The sequence below is a fragment of the Daktulosphaira vitifoliae genome, unplaced genomic scaffold (genome assembly GCF_025091365.1).
Source record: "Daktulosphaira vitifoliae isolate Bord-2020 unplaced genomic scaffold, ASM2509136v1 Scaffold_1, whole genome shotgun sequence".
Lineage (NCBI taxonomy): Eukaryota > Metazoa > Arthropoda > Insecta > Hemiptera > Phylloxeridae > Daktulosphaira > Daktulosphaira vitifoliae.
In genome coordinates this window covers 23,280,095-23,299,757 of record NW_026099572.1, presented here as the reverse complement: position 1 = coordinate 23,299,757, position 19,663 = coordinate 23,280,095, and the positions used below count along the sequence as shown (strand labels likewise).

The 19,663-nt window shown below is 28.1% G+C and overlaps 2 protein-coding genes across 6 annotated transcripts in view; one reads left to right on the top strand and one right to left on the bottom strand.

Moving 5' to 3' along the window:
• Positions 1–19,663, bottom strand: part of LOC126896167 (uncharacterized) — a 38,969-nt gene that overhangs the window by 17,393 nt on the left and 1,913 nt on the right. The window contains exons 1-4 of one of the 3 annotated variants that reach the window (XM_050668702.1): positions 17,309–17,420; positions 14,659–14,746; positions 12,718–12,744; positions 12,309–12,335 (exon numbers count right to left, since the gene is read on the bottom strand). In XM_050668702.1, coding sequence (XP_050524659.1) covers positions 12,309–12,335; positions 12,718–12,744; positions 14,659–14,728 — 124 coding nt within the window. In that variant the 5' untranslated portion in view covers positions 14,729–14,746; positions 17,309–17,420. Of the gene's footprint in view, positions 1–12,308; positions 12,336–12,717; positions 12,745–14,658; positions 14,747–15,345; positions 15,409–17,308; positions 17,421–19,663 lie in introns of those variants that run through there. The other 2 variants (XM_050668703.1, XM_050668701.1) reach the window with 2 other exon arrangements.
• On the top strand, positions 6–3,408 carry LOC126896145 (uncharacterized). Of its 3 annotated transcripts, none has more exons than XM_050668650.1 (10): positions 6–547; positions 627–1,040; positions 1,114–1,553; positions 1,619–1,658; positions 2,091–2,188; positions 2,249–2,398; positions 2,488–2,842; positions 2,904–2,988; positions 3,050–3,143; positions 3,203–3,408. In XM_050668650.1, the coding sequence occupies exons 1-8, from the start codon at positions 165–167 to the stop codon at positions 2,929–2,931; spliced, it is 1,908 nt and encodes a 635-aa protein (XP_050524607.1). In that variant the 5' UTR covers positions 6–164; the 3' UTR covers positions 2,932–2,988; positions 3,050–3,143; positions 3,203–3,408. The 3 variants fall into 3 exon arrangements, with proteins under 3 accessions (XP_050524607.1, XP_050524606.1, XP_050524605.1); XM_050668649.1 differs by having other exon boundaries at positions 3,069–3,129; positions 3,203–3,407; XM_050668648.1 differs by having other exon boundaries at positions 3,069–3,143; positions 3,203–3,407.

The following is a 19,663-nucleotide window of genomic DNA, read 5'->3' as shown; positions in this document are numbered from 1 at the left end:
ATGAAGATGACAAGGGAGGATTGGAACGTTCAAACACTATTCTAAGTGGAGGTAAATGTCCATTATGTACAAGTCAATTCACTGAAAGGAACCATGCAGTACGAGACCATCACCATTTAAGTGGCAAGTTTAGAAACACTGTATGTAATTCATGTAACTTAAGAATGCAGACACCAAAATTTGTACCTGTTTTCGCTCATAATATGAATTATGATAAAAGTTTCATTATTGGCGAGTTGGGTTTTGACGCACATACACTGTCCGTGGTACCAAATAGTGAAGAAAAGTTTATATTTTTTTCAAAGTACATTTCAAACAAATTTTCTGTACGTTTTCTAGACACCTTTAAATTTATGTCGTCAAGTTTAGATGCGCTTAGTGCAAATTTAGCTCGTTCAGACAAGACTAAATTCAAATCTGTAATGTCTGCATATCAGAGCAGAGATTTAGATTTAGTTTTTAGAAAAGGTGTGTTTTGCTATGAATACATGAATAGTTGGGAAAAATTGGAAGAACGTTCTTTACCACCTATTGAAGAATTTTACAGGTATTATTATTACAAGACAAATTTCCATATAAATAATATTTTAATATATTATCATTAATAAGTTTTTTTTTTGTATTAGTTCACTTACAGAAAAACATATTTTACCAGAAGATTATGCACACGCTCAAAATGTTTGGCAGCGGTTTAACCACCAAACTTTAAAGGATTACGTTATTTGGTACAATGAGTTGGATGTACACCTTCTTTGTGATGTATTTGAAGCTTTCAGAGACCTGTGTTTATCAACCTATGGACTAGACCCCTGTTTTTACTATACCGCTCCGGGTTTATCATTTGACGCCATGCTGAAAATAACTAAAGTCGAGCTTGAACTTTTAACGGACTATGATATGCTTCTGTTCATAGAAAACGGAATAAGAGGTGGTATCACTCAAGCTGTAAAAAGGTATGCCAAAGCAAACAATAAATTTACGACTGGTTATGATGCGAGTGAACCGTCAAGCTGGCTGATATATTTAGATGCTACTAATTTGTAAGTTTTTTTTTTATTTTTTATTTTATAAACATTTTCTTTAATTTAATTTAATAATGTTATCATGTTTCAGGTACGGATGGGGTATGAGTCAAGCTCTTCCCCGAAAAAACTTTAGGTGGTATGAAAAGGACATATCTGTAAGTGCTGTGACCAGTCTGCTAAAAAGGACCGGATCGAACTCAAACACCGGCTATATTATGGAGGTGGACGTTGATTATCCTCAGACTTTACACGATGCACATTCTGACCTACCTTACTTGTGTGAAAGGTTTATGCCACCAGGGGCAAAAATTTCTAAACTTTGTACTACTTTAATTAATAAAAAAAATTATACTGTACACTATACTGTTTTGAAACAGGCTATGGACGCTGGGTTGAAACTGAAAAATGTACACAGAGTATTACAGTTTGAACAGAGCGCATGGCTATCAAAATACATTAAAGTCAACACGGAGAAAAGAAAGTTGGCTACTAATGATTTTTTTAAATTAATGAATAACGCCGTATTTGGTAATTATTTAAAATAAAAAAAATTGATAAATTATTATGCTCTCTAACGCGATTAAATTTTATAGGAAAAACCATGGAGTCATGCAGAAATAGAATGAAAATAAAGTTGGTAACTAATGCTCAAACAGCTCAGCGTTTAATTAATAAACCAAATTTTAAATACATTACATATTATACTCAGTGCTCGAATTGGCCAAAAATAAGTAGGGGAGCTCAACTTAACAATTTGAAAACTGCGTCCCTAGCATTTTGAAGACCTTTTTTTTTTTTTTTACTCATTTCTTTATTTAGTATTTATTAATAAATTATATTTCATTATCATACTACTATTTAAAAAAAAAAAAGAGGTGGTATTTTCCACCGTCCTCATAAAAAAAAGTAGTTGGGGTGCGCAAAAAAATTTTAAAAAAAGTAGAGGAGCTACGTCCCCCTGCGCACCCCCCCCAATTCGAGCACTGATTATACTGATGAATTCTGCGCCATTTACTTGTTCCGCGATGCTCTTATTTTTGATAAACCTATATATGCCGGTTTTAGCGTGTTAGAAATATCAAAAACATTGATGTATGATTTTCATTACAACACCATGAGAAAAATGTATAATGGACACATCGAGCTTTGTTATATGGACACAGGTAAATAAAAATTATATATATATAATTTAAAACTTAAAAATAATAATGGTTATTGTATAGATTCACTCATTTATTTCATACATACAGAAGATTTTTACGATGATGTATTAAAGAAACCTGGCTTTTTAGAAAAATTAGATACCTCAAACCTAGATCCTAATCATAAATGTTATCGAACAGAACGCGCTAAATTACCAGGGACCTTTACAGGTTTACATTATTTTTTAAATGTATATTGATTTTAAATAATAATAATAATAATAATAATATTTCTATTTTTATTTAATGTGTGTGTGTAGACGAAGCCCTTGGAAAAATCATAGCTGAACTTATTGCTCTCAGGTCAAAATCATATGGATACGAAATGGACGGTAAAGAGAAAATCAAGGCCAAAGGGGTGTCTAAGATTGTAGTTAGTAATCATGTCACGTTAATGGATCATAAACAATGTCTTTTCAAGGGGTTGTCTACCCCACACATTCAAGAAGTAGACGATAATTACTCTGCTGAGCGGGAGATGATATCATTCAGGTCAATCAAACATAAAATGAAAACGATTAAGACTAGAAAACTTGCACTAAACCGTTATGATGATAAGAGGATAGTATTGCCGAATCAGATAGATACTCTACCTCATGGTCATTACAAAGTCGAGTATGCAATGATTGTTAAAATATTATAATAATAATAGTAACTGTTGTATTTATATGTTTAGGAAACTGATTGAAGAAGGAAAACTGTAATCATATCAACAAAATATGGAAAATATAATGAGTTAAAATTGCTATGATGACACTCTAGTAAGTAAAAATTCAATTATTGTTTAAATAAATAATATGAAAATATTAATAGTAATAATAGTTGAATTTTTATTTAATAGGATATTGAACGAGGAAAAAAATCTATAGTCACAAAAACGATAAATGATAAGAGGATAGTTGGTACAGAGTAAAATGTGTACAAATTAATTGTTGTATAAAATAATAAAAAACTAAAATCATATTTTTATTTTAGGAATCGGATTGAAGAAGGAAATCAATAATTTTATTCAATTATTTATTATTATTAATATTATTATATATTTTTTTTTTTTCAATTCTGAGTAATATTGTTCACAAAATTATTTTCGAAACATTATTGAATTAAAAGAATTGTTTTTTTTTTTTTGTTTTTACTATTATTATTATTATTGTTATAACTATACTAGAGTAAAACTGCTAACATTTAATCACTTGTTGTAATATATATATATAATATTTATATATACATTTTTTTTTTTTTATTATTATTATTATAATTGTATAAGTATACAAAATATATACATTTAAAAAATTATAATCCCCTTATAATAATTTTGAAGTAAAGAATAAAATAAAATAACTATGATAAAAAAATATATTTATTTAATTATTTAAAAAAATTATTGCTAACACAGAGTTCAAAAAAATACATTTCCAAAATAATACAAAGTCAAATATTGTTTATAAACCAATTTCTAAGCAAAAATATTTTATAAAAAGTACAATTCTTAGGATTTAGGTTCATGTGATAAATACAACTAGGTGTATTTTCCGCTAATTCCAATTGGTCAATTCTTGGCATCCCCAAGTCTTCGAGATTAAAAATATTTACTTGTGGAATAAATTCTGCAAGAATACGTTGTTTCTGTAATCCTTTTACATAAATGTTTTCAAAAGGAAGTGAGTTTAATATTCTTCCTATATCTTNGTGAGTTTAATATTCTTACTATATCTTCAGCCTCAACATCACCAAAGTGAACCGACATAAAATGACGATTTTTTAACAGCCAGTTATTTACACTTCGACTTTTTTCTGATTGTGGTCTTGGAAACGAATGTTTAAAAATCCAGTGTTGAGTTGCCCAAGAGTCTACATCAATGACCGAAAGTTCTTTAATTAAATAATTTGAGTTCAATCCCATTATGCACTCAATATCAATCAAACAGTTAGACATAGTTTATAAGTCACACACACGTGTTAAAAGGGTCACGGACCGTATAAAACTAAGTACTCTGCTATACAAATAATCAAGTTTCTTACGAGTCATATTCACGTAATTCCGCCCGTGTTACTTTTTATGTCCGATTAAAGCTGTGCTATCTAATGCAGAGAGTTTAATATCCAAATTTATATACTTTTCTTTTATTTCATGTATTTTACTGTTTAAGTCATTACAAACACTTAGTATTTCTTCGAATTTTTTAATATAATCAACTTATATTTTATTATTCAAGTCATTGCATACATTTTGTATTTCTTCAAATTTCTTACCATAACTGTCATGTATTTGATTAACTAATGAATGAAGAGCTAGCAATTGGCTTAACCTTTGACTTTCTTCTGTTCTGCCAAATACGTCCATTTTAACGCGTGTATATGTTCAAACTGATATTATTTTTTAAGTTCTGAACTATTTATCCAACTATTTTCTGTAGATTTAAAGCCGTACCATTTTACATATAATTTATCACCTTTCTTACGAATTATCTTTTCGACTAAAAAATCGTCTGGAAAATGAGTTTTACTAATTTCTTCGGCGTAGAAACCACCTGCAATATCGTTACCTTTATAATCCTTCAATTTATATGTATACGGTTTAGTGTTGTTTATTTTTGATATAGTGAAAATTTCAGTCGACCAATTTTGTAAAAATCCTTTAGTAAAAATACCTTTGTGTATGCTTATACGCACTTTATCTCCAATTTTAAATTTTTTAATTCCTTGTTTAATATTACGTTGATGTAGTTTTATAGATAGTGGGTTAGAGTCTGCTTCTGCGGGTGTGCTGTTTATTGTTCGGCGATGTGAGTTATTGTATTCTCGCATTAAAGCCGGTAAAATACTTATCCAATTGTTAGAGCCACGCGCAGTAAACTGTTTATAAATTTTATTTTTTAATGTACTATTAAACCGTTCTACTATGTAACTTTTAGTTGTTGAAAATGTTGAATATCTTTTAATATTGTACTTTTTTAAAATCTCATCAAAATTTTTATTATAGAATTCAGTTCCGTTGTCAACTTGTAAAAACTTAGGCCTACGATCGTCAAGTATTTTGGAAATAGATTTAGTGACTTCTTTACCTTTTTTAGTTTTTAACGGTTTAGCCCATGCAAATTTAGTAAAACAGTCTATAACACATAAAATATATTTATAACCTTTATTGTGACGAGAAAAGGGTATCATTTCTATGAGGTCAGCTTGAAATAAGTCGTTTTTACCATACACATTAACTATTCTTCGAGGATAATGTCGTCTTGCCTGTTTATGTAGTTCAGTAGCGATTTTCAGTCTAGACATTTGGGATTTTTTTAATAATTCCTGCCAAATTGACGTGATTGAATTTAGCACACCCGTATTGCCAGCGGATCTTGACGCTAATAATAATTTTAGTTTGTTGACTAACTGATTCGGATCATCCCAAAATTCAAAAGTTTTATGAGCGTTTTTTTGTAAAGTTAATGTAAGACCTTCTCCATTAGCGAACAATGGTGCAATAATAGTTTTATACTTATTACCACCTTTCTTTAAATTAGACTTTTGCTTGTTCAAATGAGCTGATGTAAGTATTAACATATTTTTATAATTTTGCATATCAGTCTGTGTATAATTTATCGGGTCTTTAGAGAACAACAACTGAACAATACCGCTTGTTAATGGAAACGTAGAATCATTTATGTATAAAACTGAATTTTGAATGTCAAATTCAATAAATGCATCACCTAATTTTATCTTACTACCACGTGATTTTACAGGACCATATGTTTTATCCAAATTTTGAGATTTGAACCATGAAATTATCGCAGTATTTTGCTGTATTTTTCTTCCTCATTTAGTGCTTCTGATTTTATTTTAACATTTTCCTCGGTTTTTGTGTCATAATTTTCATATTGTTTATCATATGTTTTCGTACTCACTAATTTTTCAAGTGGACTTATCACTGGTTCTAAATTTTGCCTTATAAATTTTTCGGTATTAATATCGTTTTCTTTCAATTCTTTATATTTACGTTTTATATTTTCTTTTGCTCGTATTAACTCGTTCAGTAATACATAACTTTCTTGAGCCATGATTACCGAATAAATGCATACGATAAATAAAAAATCATAGACTATATACTAATGAAGGTGTCGAAATTTAACCTAAATCGTCCTTTATCTCTTTCATCGTCCTTGCTAATGACTACAAAGTTGTACTTGTCCAAGTTCCAGCAAGTTATGCAAAGTTCTTTGAATTGATTATACGTTATATCTGAAGCTAAGTGGTCGTTGAAAATATGTTTTAAATTTGTCTCGTCTTGTTTAAACAGTATAATAAAGTTAGCATTATCCCGCAGTAGACGTTTGTCCAGAAAGTTGTAACTTTGTGCGCAATAAATTAAATCTATATTATTATGTCTTCCTCGTGCAAAATAGGCTCTTATAACACCTTGCGATTCTGTTAGCACATCATCAAAAATGAAAACAGAATTTGATAATGCTTCTTCAGGAGGCAATACCTCCTTACTTTGATCAAATGTAAACATTTTCATTCCGTTTATATCGTTTATAATTTCTTTTAACATTTTATACTTTGGCTGATCTAAAGTTTTCGAGTATAGATATATATTTTCAAACTTTAAACCATTTTCGTTTGTGAGCAATGAAAACACGGCATTAGTTTTACCCCCACCACTGGGTCCTAGTACTAAAGCTCTGATAGAATTTGGAAATAAATCTCCGTGTCTGGATTTTACTTTATAATTTTGTGGAGGGTCAAAATTACGAACAGATAACTTTTTTTCTTGAGGAGTAAATTTCATTTTCACTATAAATACACGTGTAGTTAACTTGTATACTTTAAAAGATATCTACGCGTGTAACGACAAAGAACAACAGAGGTGCGTCACTTCTTAACTCCGCAATAAATAACCTTCCATTTGAAGCTCACATTCCCGGATATAGGCAAGTAATTTAATTTCAAGTTCATCATAATTAGTTTAAATTACTTTTTAATTAATTAATTAATTTATTTATTTAATTTAGGTTTGCTGGGCCAGGTACAAAGATAGCTAAACGTTTAGCTCGAGGTGATCGCGGAGTTAATAAATTAGATGAATTATGTCTCACTCATGATTTGGCTTATGCTGCTGATAATTCATTAGAAAAAAGACACGAAGCCGACAAGATTTTAGAAAATTCAGCCTGGGAACTAGTGAAATCCAAAGACGTAGGACTAAAAGAAAAAGCTGCTTCTTGGTTAGTTGTAAATGCGATGAAGTTAAAAAGAAAACTCGGTATGGGCTTAAAAAAAAATAAAAAAGGAAGTTTCAAAGATGCAGTAATGGCTGCCAAAAACTCTATAAAATCTACAAATGAAACTGATATTCACAAATTAGCAAAAATTGCTGTAGCAGCAGCAAAAAAAGTTTTACCAAAGACTAAAAAATCTATTAGAAGACCTAGAATTATAAGTGTACCACAAAAAGGTGGATTTATTCAACTCCTGCCTATATTTGCCGGACTCTCGGCTTTGGGGAGCTTAGCGAGTGGTGCAACAAGCATAGTTAAAACTATAAAAGAAATGAACTCGAGTAAAAACTCTCCTGTTCAATTGGGTAAGGGTTTATATTTAGCTCCCTATTCACCAGGCAAGTACAAATTGGGTAATGGGTTGTTTCTAGCACCTAAAAGTAAAGGTGAAGGTTTGTTTTTAAGACCATCGGGAAGAGGATTATCATCCAAATCAAAAAAAACAAAAATCTATAAAAGTTCAAATGGTAGTGGATTGTATTTAAAACCTAGTGGTAAAGGAATAACGACAAAACAAAAAAGAAAATCAAAAACATGTCCGCGTTTAAAAAACTGTTAGAAAAGCTACCTAAGAGAGCACTGTTTGATTATGAGTTAACAAAGTACGCAATCTTGATGAATATTCCTCAGTATACTGGTACATTTTCAAGAGATCAGTTGCCTATTCATAGTCGTACTATAGAATCACTAATTGTTAACTTAGACTCGTATAAAAATCATGGAACTCATTGGGTAGCTATAAAAAAATATAAAAACAAGGCTTATTACTATGGCAGTTTTGGTGTAGAGCCTCCACTAGAAATTGTTCGCTACTTAAAAAATTGTCAAATAATTTATAATTGTGTTCAAGAACAGAGCTTTGATTCTTACAATTGTGGACACTTGTGTTTAAAATTTCTGTCTGAACCATGGTTAGCATAACGTTAAATGGTGAATCTTCCGAATTGAGTTGTGATCTCTTTCCGTCATTGGAGCTCCTACATGAGAGTGAAATAGCTCTCATAAGTTTTCAGAGTAACAATTCGATACCTAATATTGACTCGTCTAATAATAATTTTCAATACAAGTATGTTGATATAAACAAGCAATTTGTAGCGGAATCCATAGAAATACCTATAGGGTCTTATGAAATAGAGAGTTTGGAAATGTTCATTAGAAAAAAAATGGAGGAGAGAGGATTTACTTTTGCATTAAAACCAAATAAAGTTACGTTGAAATGTGAGATTTTATGCAGCGTGGTCATTGACTTTTCTACACCTAACAGTATTGGACCAACCCTTGGATTTAAAAAGTATAAGTTTTATGAACCTAATGTACGTCATGTATCAGATTATATTGTTAAAATAAATCCAAATAATTGTATAAATATATCATGCAACCTAATTGAATCATCATTTGTTAATGGAACACTGAGTAACGAAATTCATCAGTTTTATCCGTCAGTAGCACCCGGGTACAAAATTATTGAAGTACCGAAACATTTAGTTTATTATCCGCTAATTACTAATAGTATATCGCGCGTGAGTCTTCGAATAACCAACCAGGACGGTAAATTGATTGACTTTAGAGGAGAACCGATCACAATACGTTTACATATTAAACGATCACACGTATAAAAATGGCTCTAAAATTTTCTAGTATAAATAAGAGTGCATCCGGTTATAGTAAGTCTATTGATCTTCAGAAGCGAAAGAAGTATAAGATTATTAAAAAATATTCAACAAAAAAAAGCAAGAAAATCAGAAAGAAAAAGTTATCTAAATCAAATCTACAATTTCTACAAACTGTTGGAGCATTATGATGGAAGAGAGGACTTTAGACGTGATGGCCGAGTGCATTGATGATTGTGCAATTATTCATAAAGAATACCACTCGTATTTACCATTTTCCGCGTCCGCACTGTCTAATAACGACGAAATTAGAATTTCAATTCAAAACTCTGAAGGGTATTCAATTCCTAGTCAGAGTTATTTGTATATTGAAGGTAAACTAGAACGCCCGGCAGGAGTTAGCGGTGATATTAAGTTAATAAATAATGGACTTGGTTATTTATTCTCAGAACTTCGTTATGAAATTAACGGAGTTGAAATTCAAAAGGTACGAAATCCTGGAATTACTTCAATTTTAAAAGGTATGTGCTCGTATACCATGGGTGAAATTAATGAATTAAGTGCTATTGGGTTTGACTCAACAAATTTTAACAATAGTGGTTTCATGAGTGGAGACAAGTTTTCAGTATGTTTGCCCCTCAAACATTTCTTTGGATATTTTGAGGATTATAAAAGAATACTTATGAACTGTACTCAACAATTAATACTTAACAGAGCATCAAATGATGTTGATGCGATACAAGTATTCGATACTAATTCTACCGCTGGACCCGAATTAGCGAAGACTAAAATAATTTTGAACAAAGTATTGTGGAAAATGCCATTGGTCAAAGTATCAAACAAAGAAAAATTGAGGTTAATGAAGGTGATTGATAGTCACAAATCTATTAAATGTCCTTTTAGAACTTGGGAATTGGCTGAATGTCCGTTTTTACCTAAAGCTTCGCAACATTCTTGGACGGTGCGAACATGCAATAATTTAGAAAAACCAAGATATGTTATTATCGGTTTTCAAACAGATCGTAAGAATATTGGAAATAATCTATGGCTGTGTTTGATCATTGTAAATTGACTAATTTGAAAGTATATTTAAACACTCAAGTTTACCCCTATGAAGATTTCAAAGCAGACTATACCAATGGGCTTTACCCTCTTTTTTATGACTCTTATATTAAATTTCAAAAATCATATTATGACAGAGACTGGGCTTCTACTCAGCCAATCAAAATTCAAAGAGATCATGCCTGTTGCTATTATTGACATGAGTCATCAGGACGACAACTTAAAAGTATCTTCAATCGATTTACGTCTAGAATTCGAGTTTGGTGAATCACTTGCAGATAAAACTAGTGCATATTGTTTAATAATTTATGATCAAATTATAACATACAACCCGTTTTCAGGTGATGTTAGAAAATTGTAAATAATATTTTTATTATAAAATCATGTAATAAAATTTCAATAGCATTTTTAAATATTTTTTATATGACTATTGTATAATTATTTTTATGTAATAATAAATAAATAAATCATTTTTTTATTAACACAACTGTTTTATTATTATTATTATTCAAGTAAAATTAAAATATATTTCATAATAAGTAATTAGTATGTGACGCAAAAAATAGATTTATAATAACAATTAATTTTTTTTTTTTGTACTAAAATTTCTAAATTTAAATAGATATGTATAAATAAATTATTAATTATCTAAAGCTCCAATTGGCCTTTGAAACAGGCGACAACTTGCGTTTGGGTGATGGCGAGCGTGGACTTATTTGAAAATGATTTTTAAAATTTTCATAAGGAACCGGAGAACTTCTATAATCATACATATACGGTCCATCGTTTTCATCATAATCCTATAAAAGCAATATATTTCATTAATAATAAATATTTTATACAATACTAATTAACTTTTTTTTTTTCTTACCTAATTTTCATTGTGTTTTTTGTAAACTTCATTCGCTAGATAATTACTAGCATGCATTTTAATTTGAAGAGTAAAGTCTGGTTCGTTGTTATTGGAATTTGTATAGTTGGAAAATGTTTCTTGTTTACAAATAAATTTTTTCACGGAATCTTGATTTGATATGTCCATTTTTTGTTTAAGTAAATAATTTACCATTTTCTCTATTTGTGATTGAATTGATATTTTAGAATATGTCGACTTTTGAACAATAGTTTCATGAATAATGAATTCTAGTTCTTGTAGCTTTAATGTGTTTTTACTAGTTAAAATAATTCTACAATCTTTATTAAATCTTGATTGTAATATCAGTACGTTTTCGGATTTGTAAAACGCTTTTGAAATGATTACTTCATCATCGTCGTTAATAATTACCGACTCTGCTCGAATGGGCTTGTTGTCCAACACATTATTCAACAACTGTTCCATGTATCCAAATAATCGTCTTAAAAAGCCTTCATTTACGCTTAAATGCCGCCATGGCGTAATAATATGAATTTTAATTTGTAGAGTATTTGAATCAAAGCCGATTTGTATAAACTTACGTTCTTTGAAATCGATGTTAAAAGAGCTGACACATCTATTAAATCGTCTGGTGGTGTAGGTGGTACGTATTTGTATTTCATCTGTCTGTATGCTGCTGCTTGTTCTTTTTCTTCTCCATATGACATTATAGATGTATTTTTGGACTGGCGGGTTCAGAAGAAGTTCTATTCAATATGATTGCCTGAACTGCAACGCGTAGTAGCTTGAAAACACTGTCAAATGTTTGGGTATTTTACATGTTTTATATCGCGTAAACACATTTAAGAAAATATAAACCAATGAAAAACGAGTTATAATTTAAATAGAGGGGTATTTTGAAAAATACCAAAACACTCGATCATGTGATCAGGCGATCAGGCGATCAGGCGATCAGGAATCATGTAATGAGGAATTAGTTGACGTACAAGTGATCTAATATCATGCAAGCAACTATGTACACATAAACGTAAGGGGAACTGCTGTCGTATAAAGACAACTTTCATTGAAAAAAACATCAAAACACTCGATCATGTGATCAGGCGATCAGGTGATTATGTGATCATGTGATCAGGTGTTTTAGAAGGAACATTTATACACTACTTTCAAATACTATCAACTTATGAACTTTCAATCATAAAATATATACTGGAATTATCATAATAATTTTATTAAGTTAAAAAAAAATGTATTAAATAATTTTTTACTTGTGTAGGCCATTATTTTTGTTAAATCTAGAAAGAATTATAAAAATACATTTTTATAAAAATATTTGTTATAATTTTTTTAAATTTTTTGATACTGTGTATCTTTAATAAATGTATTCAAGGCTACAAAAATGTTCCTGATAGTATAAACTTTCCTCCTATACACGTGTATAAGGATGCACTGTGTAAGTTGTAAAGGCAAATTTAGCCATTATTTAATTTTAAGTATTTTTAAATGTATATATTAAAAGTTGTATTATATTATTCTATAAAATATTAAAATATTATCTACTTAAAATATGGATTTTAAATGATAAAAAATAAGTTGAAATTCTCGTAATAATTTAATTAGGTATTTAAGTAATAATAATATAAAAAATGTATTATAATATAAATTATAATTTATTACTTTTTAAGACTTCTTCTTCTTTTGAATCTGGAAAGCATTATATAAAACATTTTTATAATGAAATTTGTTATACAATTTAATTAAATTATTTTTTTTGTGTACATCGATAATACCATAATTATAGATATCTTGTATCGCCAAAATCCACAATTCACAATTACCATTTAACCCAAAATGGTGTATAGACATTATGAAAGTAGTCAATTTATTTTCCATTAGATCAAATGCAATTTTTTTTCTTTATTAGTAATTTTTATAACAAGCTTTTTTTGTAGTTTATAAGTGTTTTTATGAATTTTTCGTTGTTTATATTTTAATATTTGAAAATATTTTATAATATAAAAGATAGATATTTAATTTTTGATTCCTTATATATTTATTTATTGAAAAAACAATGACCCTTCTCATTCAGTAAAGATGGAAATACGTACCAATTATAACAAGAATACGAAATAGCAAACTAGAACTAAACACTTACATGAAAAACTGATTTTCATCAATAAATGTCTCTGGTGACTCAAATCAGGCTATGGACACTTCGGTATGTAAACAAAAAGTAGCAGCCATTTTATTGTAGATATTGGTATTATCATTTTGTTGTCATGATAAGAACTAATACCGGATAAATGAAAATATATATTACAGAATTTTACTTTTAATCATTTTATTTCATTCATTTTCCATCTTTTATATAATAATTAATAGAACGGTTTATGTTTGCATTGTAAAAAACTGCATTAACTCAAGAATTGTAAATTGTTTAAAATACCAAAGGATTTTCCTCGGTTAGTGTTTTTTATTATAAATTAATAAAAATAATTATTTTCTATAATCTAGCTTGTGAATAACTATGGGAAAGTTATCAGTATATGAACGTATACGAGTATTGATTTATAATGGATTCGGAGATAAAAAACGTGCAATGAGACAAGCTTGTACACTTTTTAATGAACAAAATTATCATAGAGCTCCTATATCGGTTAGTACAGTATTTAAAATCCATAATAAATTTTGGAACGAAAAGATAGTTACAGATATGAATAAATCTGGTCGTCCTACCTAGGTAGTAACTTTAGACGTGTCTTGTAATGTTCTATAGACTGTTGTTGAGATTCCACATACCTCAATTCGAGCAATTTAAAAGGATAAAAATTTAAGTAATAAGATCAGAGTGTTTCACATTTTACACAGTGCAGATTGTCATCCATATAAACTCAATTTGGTACAGAGCATAAAATATGATGATTATGAAAGAAGAGTAACATTTTGTGAAACAATATTGGAAAAATATAATGCAAATAGATTTTTAGTTTTTTTATTAGAAGAACTCTGCTATCAAATAACAAATGTGATGGATTGCATACCACAAAACATTTTGCGAAATGTTACTCATGAGTTTGAGAATCGGTTAAGTCATTGCTTAATAGTTAATGGACATCAATTTGAACACCTTATAAATTGATAATAATACAAAATTAAAATTTTAATAAACCGAAATAAAACTGTTCTTTTTTAACACGCTTATATTAGTTTTACATGTATGTTTGTTGTTTGTATCTCTCCACGCGCCAAGTGTTATTATTTTCGCGTATCCCGTCGTCTGTGGCCTTGAGACTAGACTGTCGTAACGCAGGAGTTTTGCGCGCCTACTACTAAACACACTGTATAAAGAAAATGACTAAAAATATAATTAAAATCTAAAATTTGTAACCATCATATTTAATTGTATTAATTGTACACGATCTTTTTAAAATGATAGATATATTGGTTAAATAGTGAAAATTAACATAATATGTTTTTAAATGATAATAGCATAGTATAAGTTTATTTTAATTTAATTTAATTTAAATTTAATTTGAGAGAGAAAATAAATAAAAATATAATTATAGTATAAAATTTGCAACCACCACCTGTTAATTAAATTTTTTAAATATATTTTACCATCGATGTCATCACTGGATATTTCATTTACAACACACAAAAATAACAGAGCTATAAAACTAATTGACATTTTTCTTCTTATTGTTATCTAAAAAAAATTAATTAACTATAATAATCATTTAATATTTTGCAAAATAAAAAACATTTTATTCACCTACCCAAACTTTTTCGTAATATTAAAGTTTAACAAAAATTGTACTACTCTAAAAGAAGCTTTTATCTATTATGATCAAAATTTACTAAAAAAAGTTACTAATAATATGTTACTTTCATGAACGATGAAGCAATTATCAATAAATCAAATTTATAATAAGACAATATCAGAAACAATTCCTTCAAAAAATGTTTTCGATTTACTTTTCTCTTTGTTTATTCTATAAACTTCAAAATGACGTTGTAGAAACTCATATATATTTGCATGATTTATCCACTTTACAGAAATCTAATCATTAATAATACATGCCATCATAAAAATATAATATATGACCTGTTGTATTTAATATGGAACAATCTTTTTGTTCTGACTTATAGTCATAGTAGTTCAATAATAACGCAAAATGTAGTTAATAAAAATATAATCAATCAAAATAAAACATATAAAATATTGATACACTTAAAACAGAATAAATAAATAATACACAAAATGAAAACTTAAAGTCACAAACGTACCACGTGGAAAGAGATTACCTTCGGTACTCCCGAGGTCTTCTCTCTCTCCTCCTTTCAATTCATGCTATTTTATCTTATATACTAAAAAAAAATTTTTTTTTTTTTTATAAAATTCATATAGTTATCATTTTCAAAAATGTTTATAAATATTTACTTCCTGATCTAGTAACAATAATTCGGGAATTACAATTAATCTAAACATTACAAAAGTGTTCTACTTCTGGTTTACAAATAATAGACTATATTATATTTTTGTAATAATAGATCAAGAAATTCATTGTTAAACCAAACATTACAAAAATGCTTTGTTTTCAGTTTTACAAAATAATGACCTATATTACAGGCCCATTGAAACAAATATTCTTTATTTAGATAAAAGATATAATGTTATATAAGCATATACATTTTAAGCAAATAATTAGTTTTTTGAGAATACCATATTCTAAATTAAATTGTAGATTAATAATAATTATGAGACATCTATCTATAGTTTTATATTAAAATAATAATATAAAGATAACTGCAAAATAAACACAGTAGAGTTAAGCTGACCACTTAAGTGGATTACAAGAAGATAAGAGTGGGCTTTTAATGAATGTTAAAGGACTCCTTGAGGGCTCTTGGCTCTGTTGTATTAAATTATAGCAATAAAATTAAACATTATAATAATAGTTAATTAAAATAAAATGGCCTTTACAGCATGGTGAAAGGAGTGATTTACATTGTATTATTCTTTGTTTAGAATATATAAACTAATAATGATGAGTAATATTCAGAATAATGCTAATTCTATGTGAAATTAGAAGAGCTCATTTATTACTGAGGTATATTTAATATTAAAAATGTAATATATGATCTTTCAGTAGTTCATTGATTAAAAAATATACGATTAAACCATATAATTAACAATATTTGGAGCATATATGAATTAACATAACTAAGTTTTATAAAATATTTTAACCTTTTGCGTTCCAACTACCATCTCAATAGCATAACTTTTATTTTTACTTATTTGGTGTTACAAACTATGATAAAATAAAAACATAAATGTACGTATCGACAATATTTTTGAGGAGAAATTATTAAAAATATATAGTTAAAATAAAATATTTAATTAACTTTAAGTTTTTGATTTTTTTGCAATGTTTTATTAATCATTAAGAAATTTTAGTTGACATTTGCGTGAAGAGCAGTTTGTTGTATATAAAGTTAATTTTTGAAAATGTGAAGATCAAGACAAACTTTTTTTGTGGTACACACTAGATATATAATTTTATATGTATAAGCAATTATTTGAAAAAATACTTTTAAAATCGATAAATTTCGATATTTTTTCACTTTTTTTTTTTTAATTGTCATTAATTAAAAAATAAACAAATCGTAATAATTATTATTTATATTGACCTTAGATATTTCCCTTTCATTTAATATAAATTTTTTTAAAATCTTACTCTAAACCTGCACACGGAGGGATTCAAAAAAGCAATTTTTGCATACAAGTTCATAAGCATCGTCTTTATGTCAAAACCGTGTAACTAAACGTTTTGAGATTTAAATTATTTTCGAGAAATACATATTTAACACATAATTTTAAGCGGTTGTCAAGACGGAAATACTCCAAACTTCAAACATATGTTAAAATATAGCTTATTTTATGTACTAGAAATTCAAAAAAAAAATTTGTCCCAACGACTCATCTTCTATGTGCAATGGTTGTTGTAATTAAAAAACATATAATTTGGTGTTAGAATTTACAATTTCATATTTTATTTTTTCAACTTTAAATTACTATAACTTTTTAAAATATGTTTATTTTCTATGTGTAAATAGATGTCAAAATTTATGCTAGTTTTATGTTCAAATTTTATTTTTATTTTGTTTATTTTAAAATACTTTATAAGGGTTTTTATAGTAACGAGTTTAACAATTTTTATAAGATTAACATGAATTAAACTTACTTTAAATATAAATTTATACTTACTTTGATGATTTTGCCTCCTCAAAGTTATAAAATGTGACGTATGTCTTTGTCTTTTATTTTAAGGGATCGACCACAAACGACCAAGAACTCTGCAGAAGACGCGATGTTATGTTATGTTCAATTTTACAATTGTTTATGTTAGACAGTATACTTGTTAAATTATTATTATGTGTTTAATTATAATTGTTATTTTTTCTTATATTTTTTAATAATGGCTGAATAAACAAAAAAGGTAACTAATACTACAATTTACATATTTACACTTGTTATAATATCACATCCACACTTTATAACATTGTCATATAAGTATATTCAGTGATGTAAAATTTTAAGGATTGCAACTTATTAATCAATTTGGAAAGTGGTTAGCATTTTTAAAGACTCTTACAAATATCAACTTTAAATTTTATGATGTGACTTAAATGAAGTTTTAAAAATTTATTTATTAAAACTTAATAAAATTTATAAACGTATTTAAAGAAACATTTAATGGTTTTTTAAATTTATTTTGTCAATAATATTAACAATTGGTGTCTGATGTACAATTAAGATATTAAATTAACGAATTATAGAATATTTATGTAGGGTTCTCTTAAATGGCTTATTGTGCTGTTCCCTGAGCACAATGAATATAGTGTTGTACCAACAAATTGGGTCACAAAAATTAATTAACTCAAGTAAATTATTCCTACTGGCCTCCAGGCACTGTTAACAGTGTCGTTATACAAAAAGCAGACGAGCCGGGGTTAACCTGAAAAATGTGTAGAGTAAAAATGTATGATGGAAATAAAACTTTTGATAAGAATTAATACATATTTATATAATATCTAGTAATTATTTTTAGCTCATCTATATGCCCACTATTTTTTTAAATATAACTAATATACAGAGTGTTCAGTAAGTCAGGAAACGGGTTTCTATTGTTCTCATTGTTACAAACAATTAGAACAATAGAAACCCGTTTCCTGACTTACTGAACACTCTGTATAAATTTAACAATTAAATCTGTTATACAAGAAATATAAAAGTGGTTACAGACACAAAAAAACAAATCATTGTAAAACCAATACCTTCTCAGCTGCGCATCGAAGCTAAAATTGGTGGATTATTCCAAAAGCTACATAATCTCCTATTTCCTTATTTATATCGTGATTGCTAGTTTTATGATTTAAAAGTGTAATATATGAATAAATATTTATTATAGCAATTAAATATAGTATATAATTAATATTTAATAATTAAGTATTGTAATTTTTACGGCGGAATTTAAAAAATTATAAAGTAGTCATTACTTTAATGGTAAACGTGTATAAAGATTGAAGTCCTGATACAAAACTTTACAGAAGATAATTTGTTGTCATTTATGAATAAGTAATCTACAAATAATTGTCCACAGAGTCAAAAATGTACTGTTCTTGAGCAATTTTGGACGCTGATTTCAAAGTTAAATTATATTTTTTCCATCGCCACTAATTTTTTATATTATTACTAATTAGTTCAAAACGAGTATTAATAAATAAAAAAAAAAATGAGTCGAAAATTTTTTTCTAACTCAAAAAAAATTAAGAATAAATTGCAAAAAAATCATTGCCACAAGTAATTATTTTTACTGAAATGCTAAATGTTCATCGCATTTGTAGTTTAATAAAATTGTCAATTTAAACTGATTCAAATGTTAAAATTACTTTTTTCGACCTAAAAGAAAAAAACCACACAAGGGGATCGCGGCACAGTGGTGACGTGGCATAGTTGGATCAAGTATTATGATATCCGACAGTGATTAAAATCACTACCAAAAAAAACGCTTCGATGCAAATCTTTATATAGTGTTTAATTTTAAAAAATTGGTGGATTATACCAAAAGCAACCTGATCTGCTAGTTTGTTATTAATATCCTGATTCAGATAAAGTATGTCGAATGAAAAAGGGATTAATAAAAATAATTATTTCTCATAAAAAAATAATGTTGATCCATACACTTTTCAATATGTCATAGCATTATAAAGTTAAAAATGTAAAAAATAAAATCGAGAATTTTCACACAATAATAGCATTTGGTAGCAATTTTCACCGTGAAGACAAAATAAAGTCTGATGTGTGTTTGTGGGGGCGCCTCACTTGCGCCTCCTCCGGCGCCTCACTTATAATCTCCCCGGCGCCTCACTTATAATCTCCTCCGGCNCATTATAAAGTTAAAAATGTAAAAAATAAAATCGAGAATTTTCACACAATAATAGCATTTGGTAGCAATTTTCACCGTGAAGACAAAATAAAGTCTGATGTGTGTTTGTGGGGGCGCCTCACTTGCGCCTCCTCCGGCGCCTCACTTATAATCTCCCCGGCGCCTCACTTATA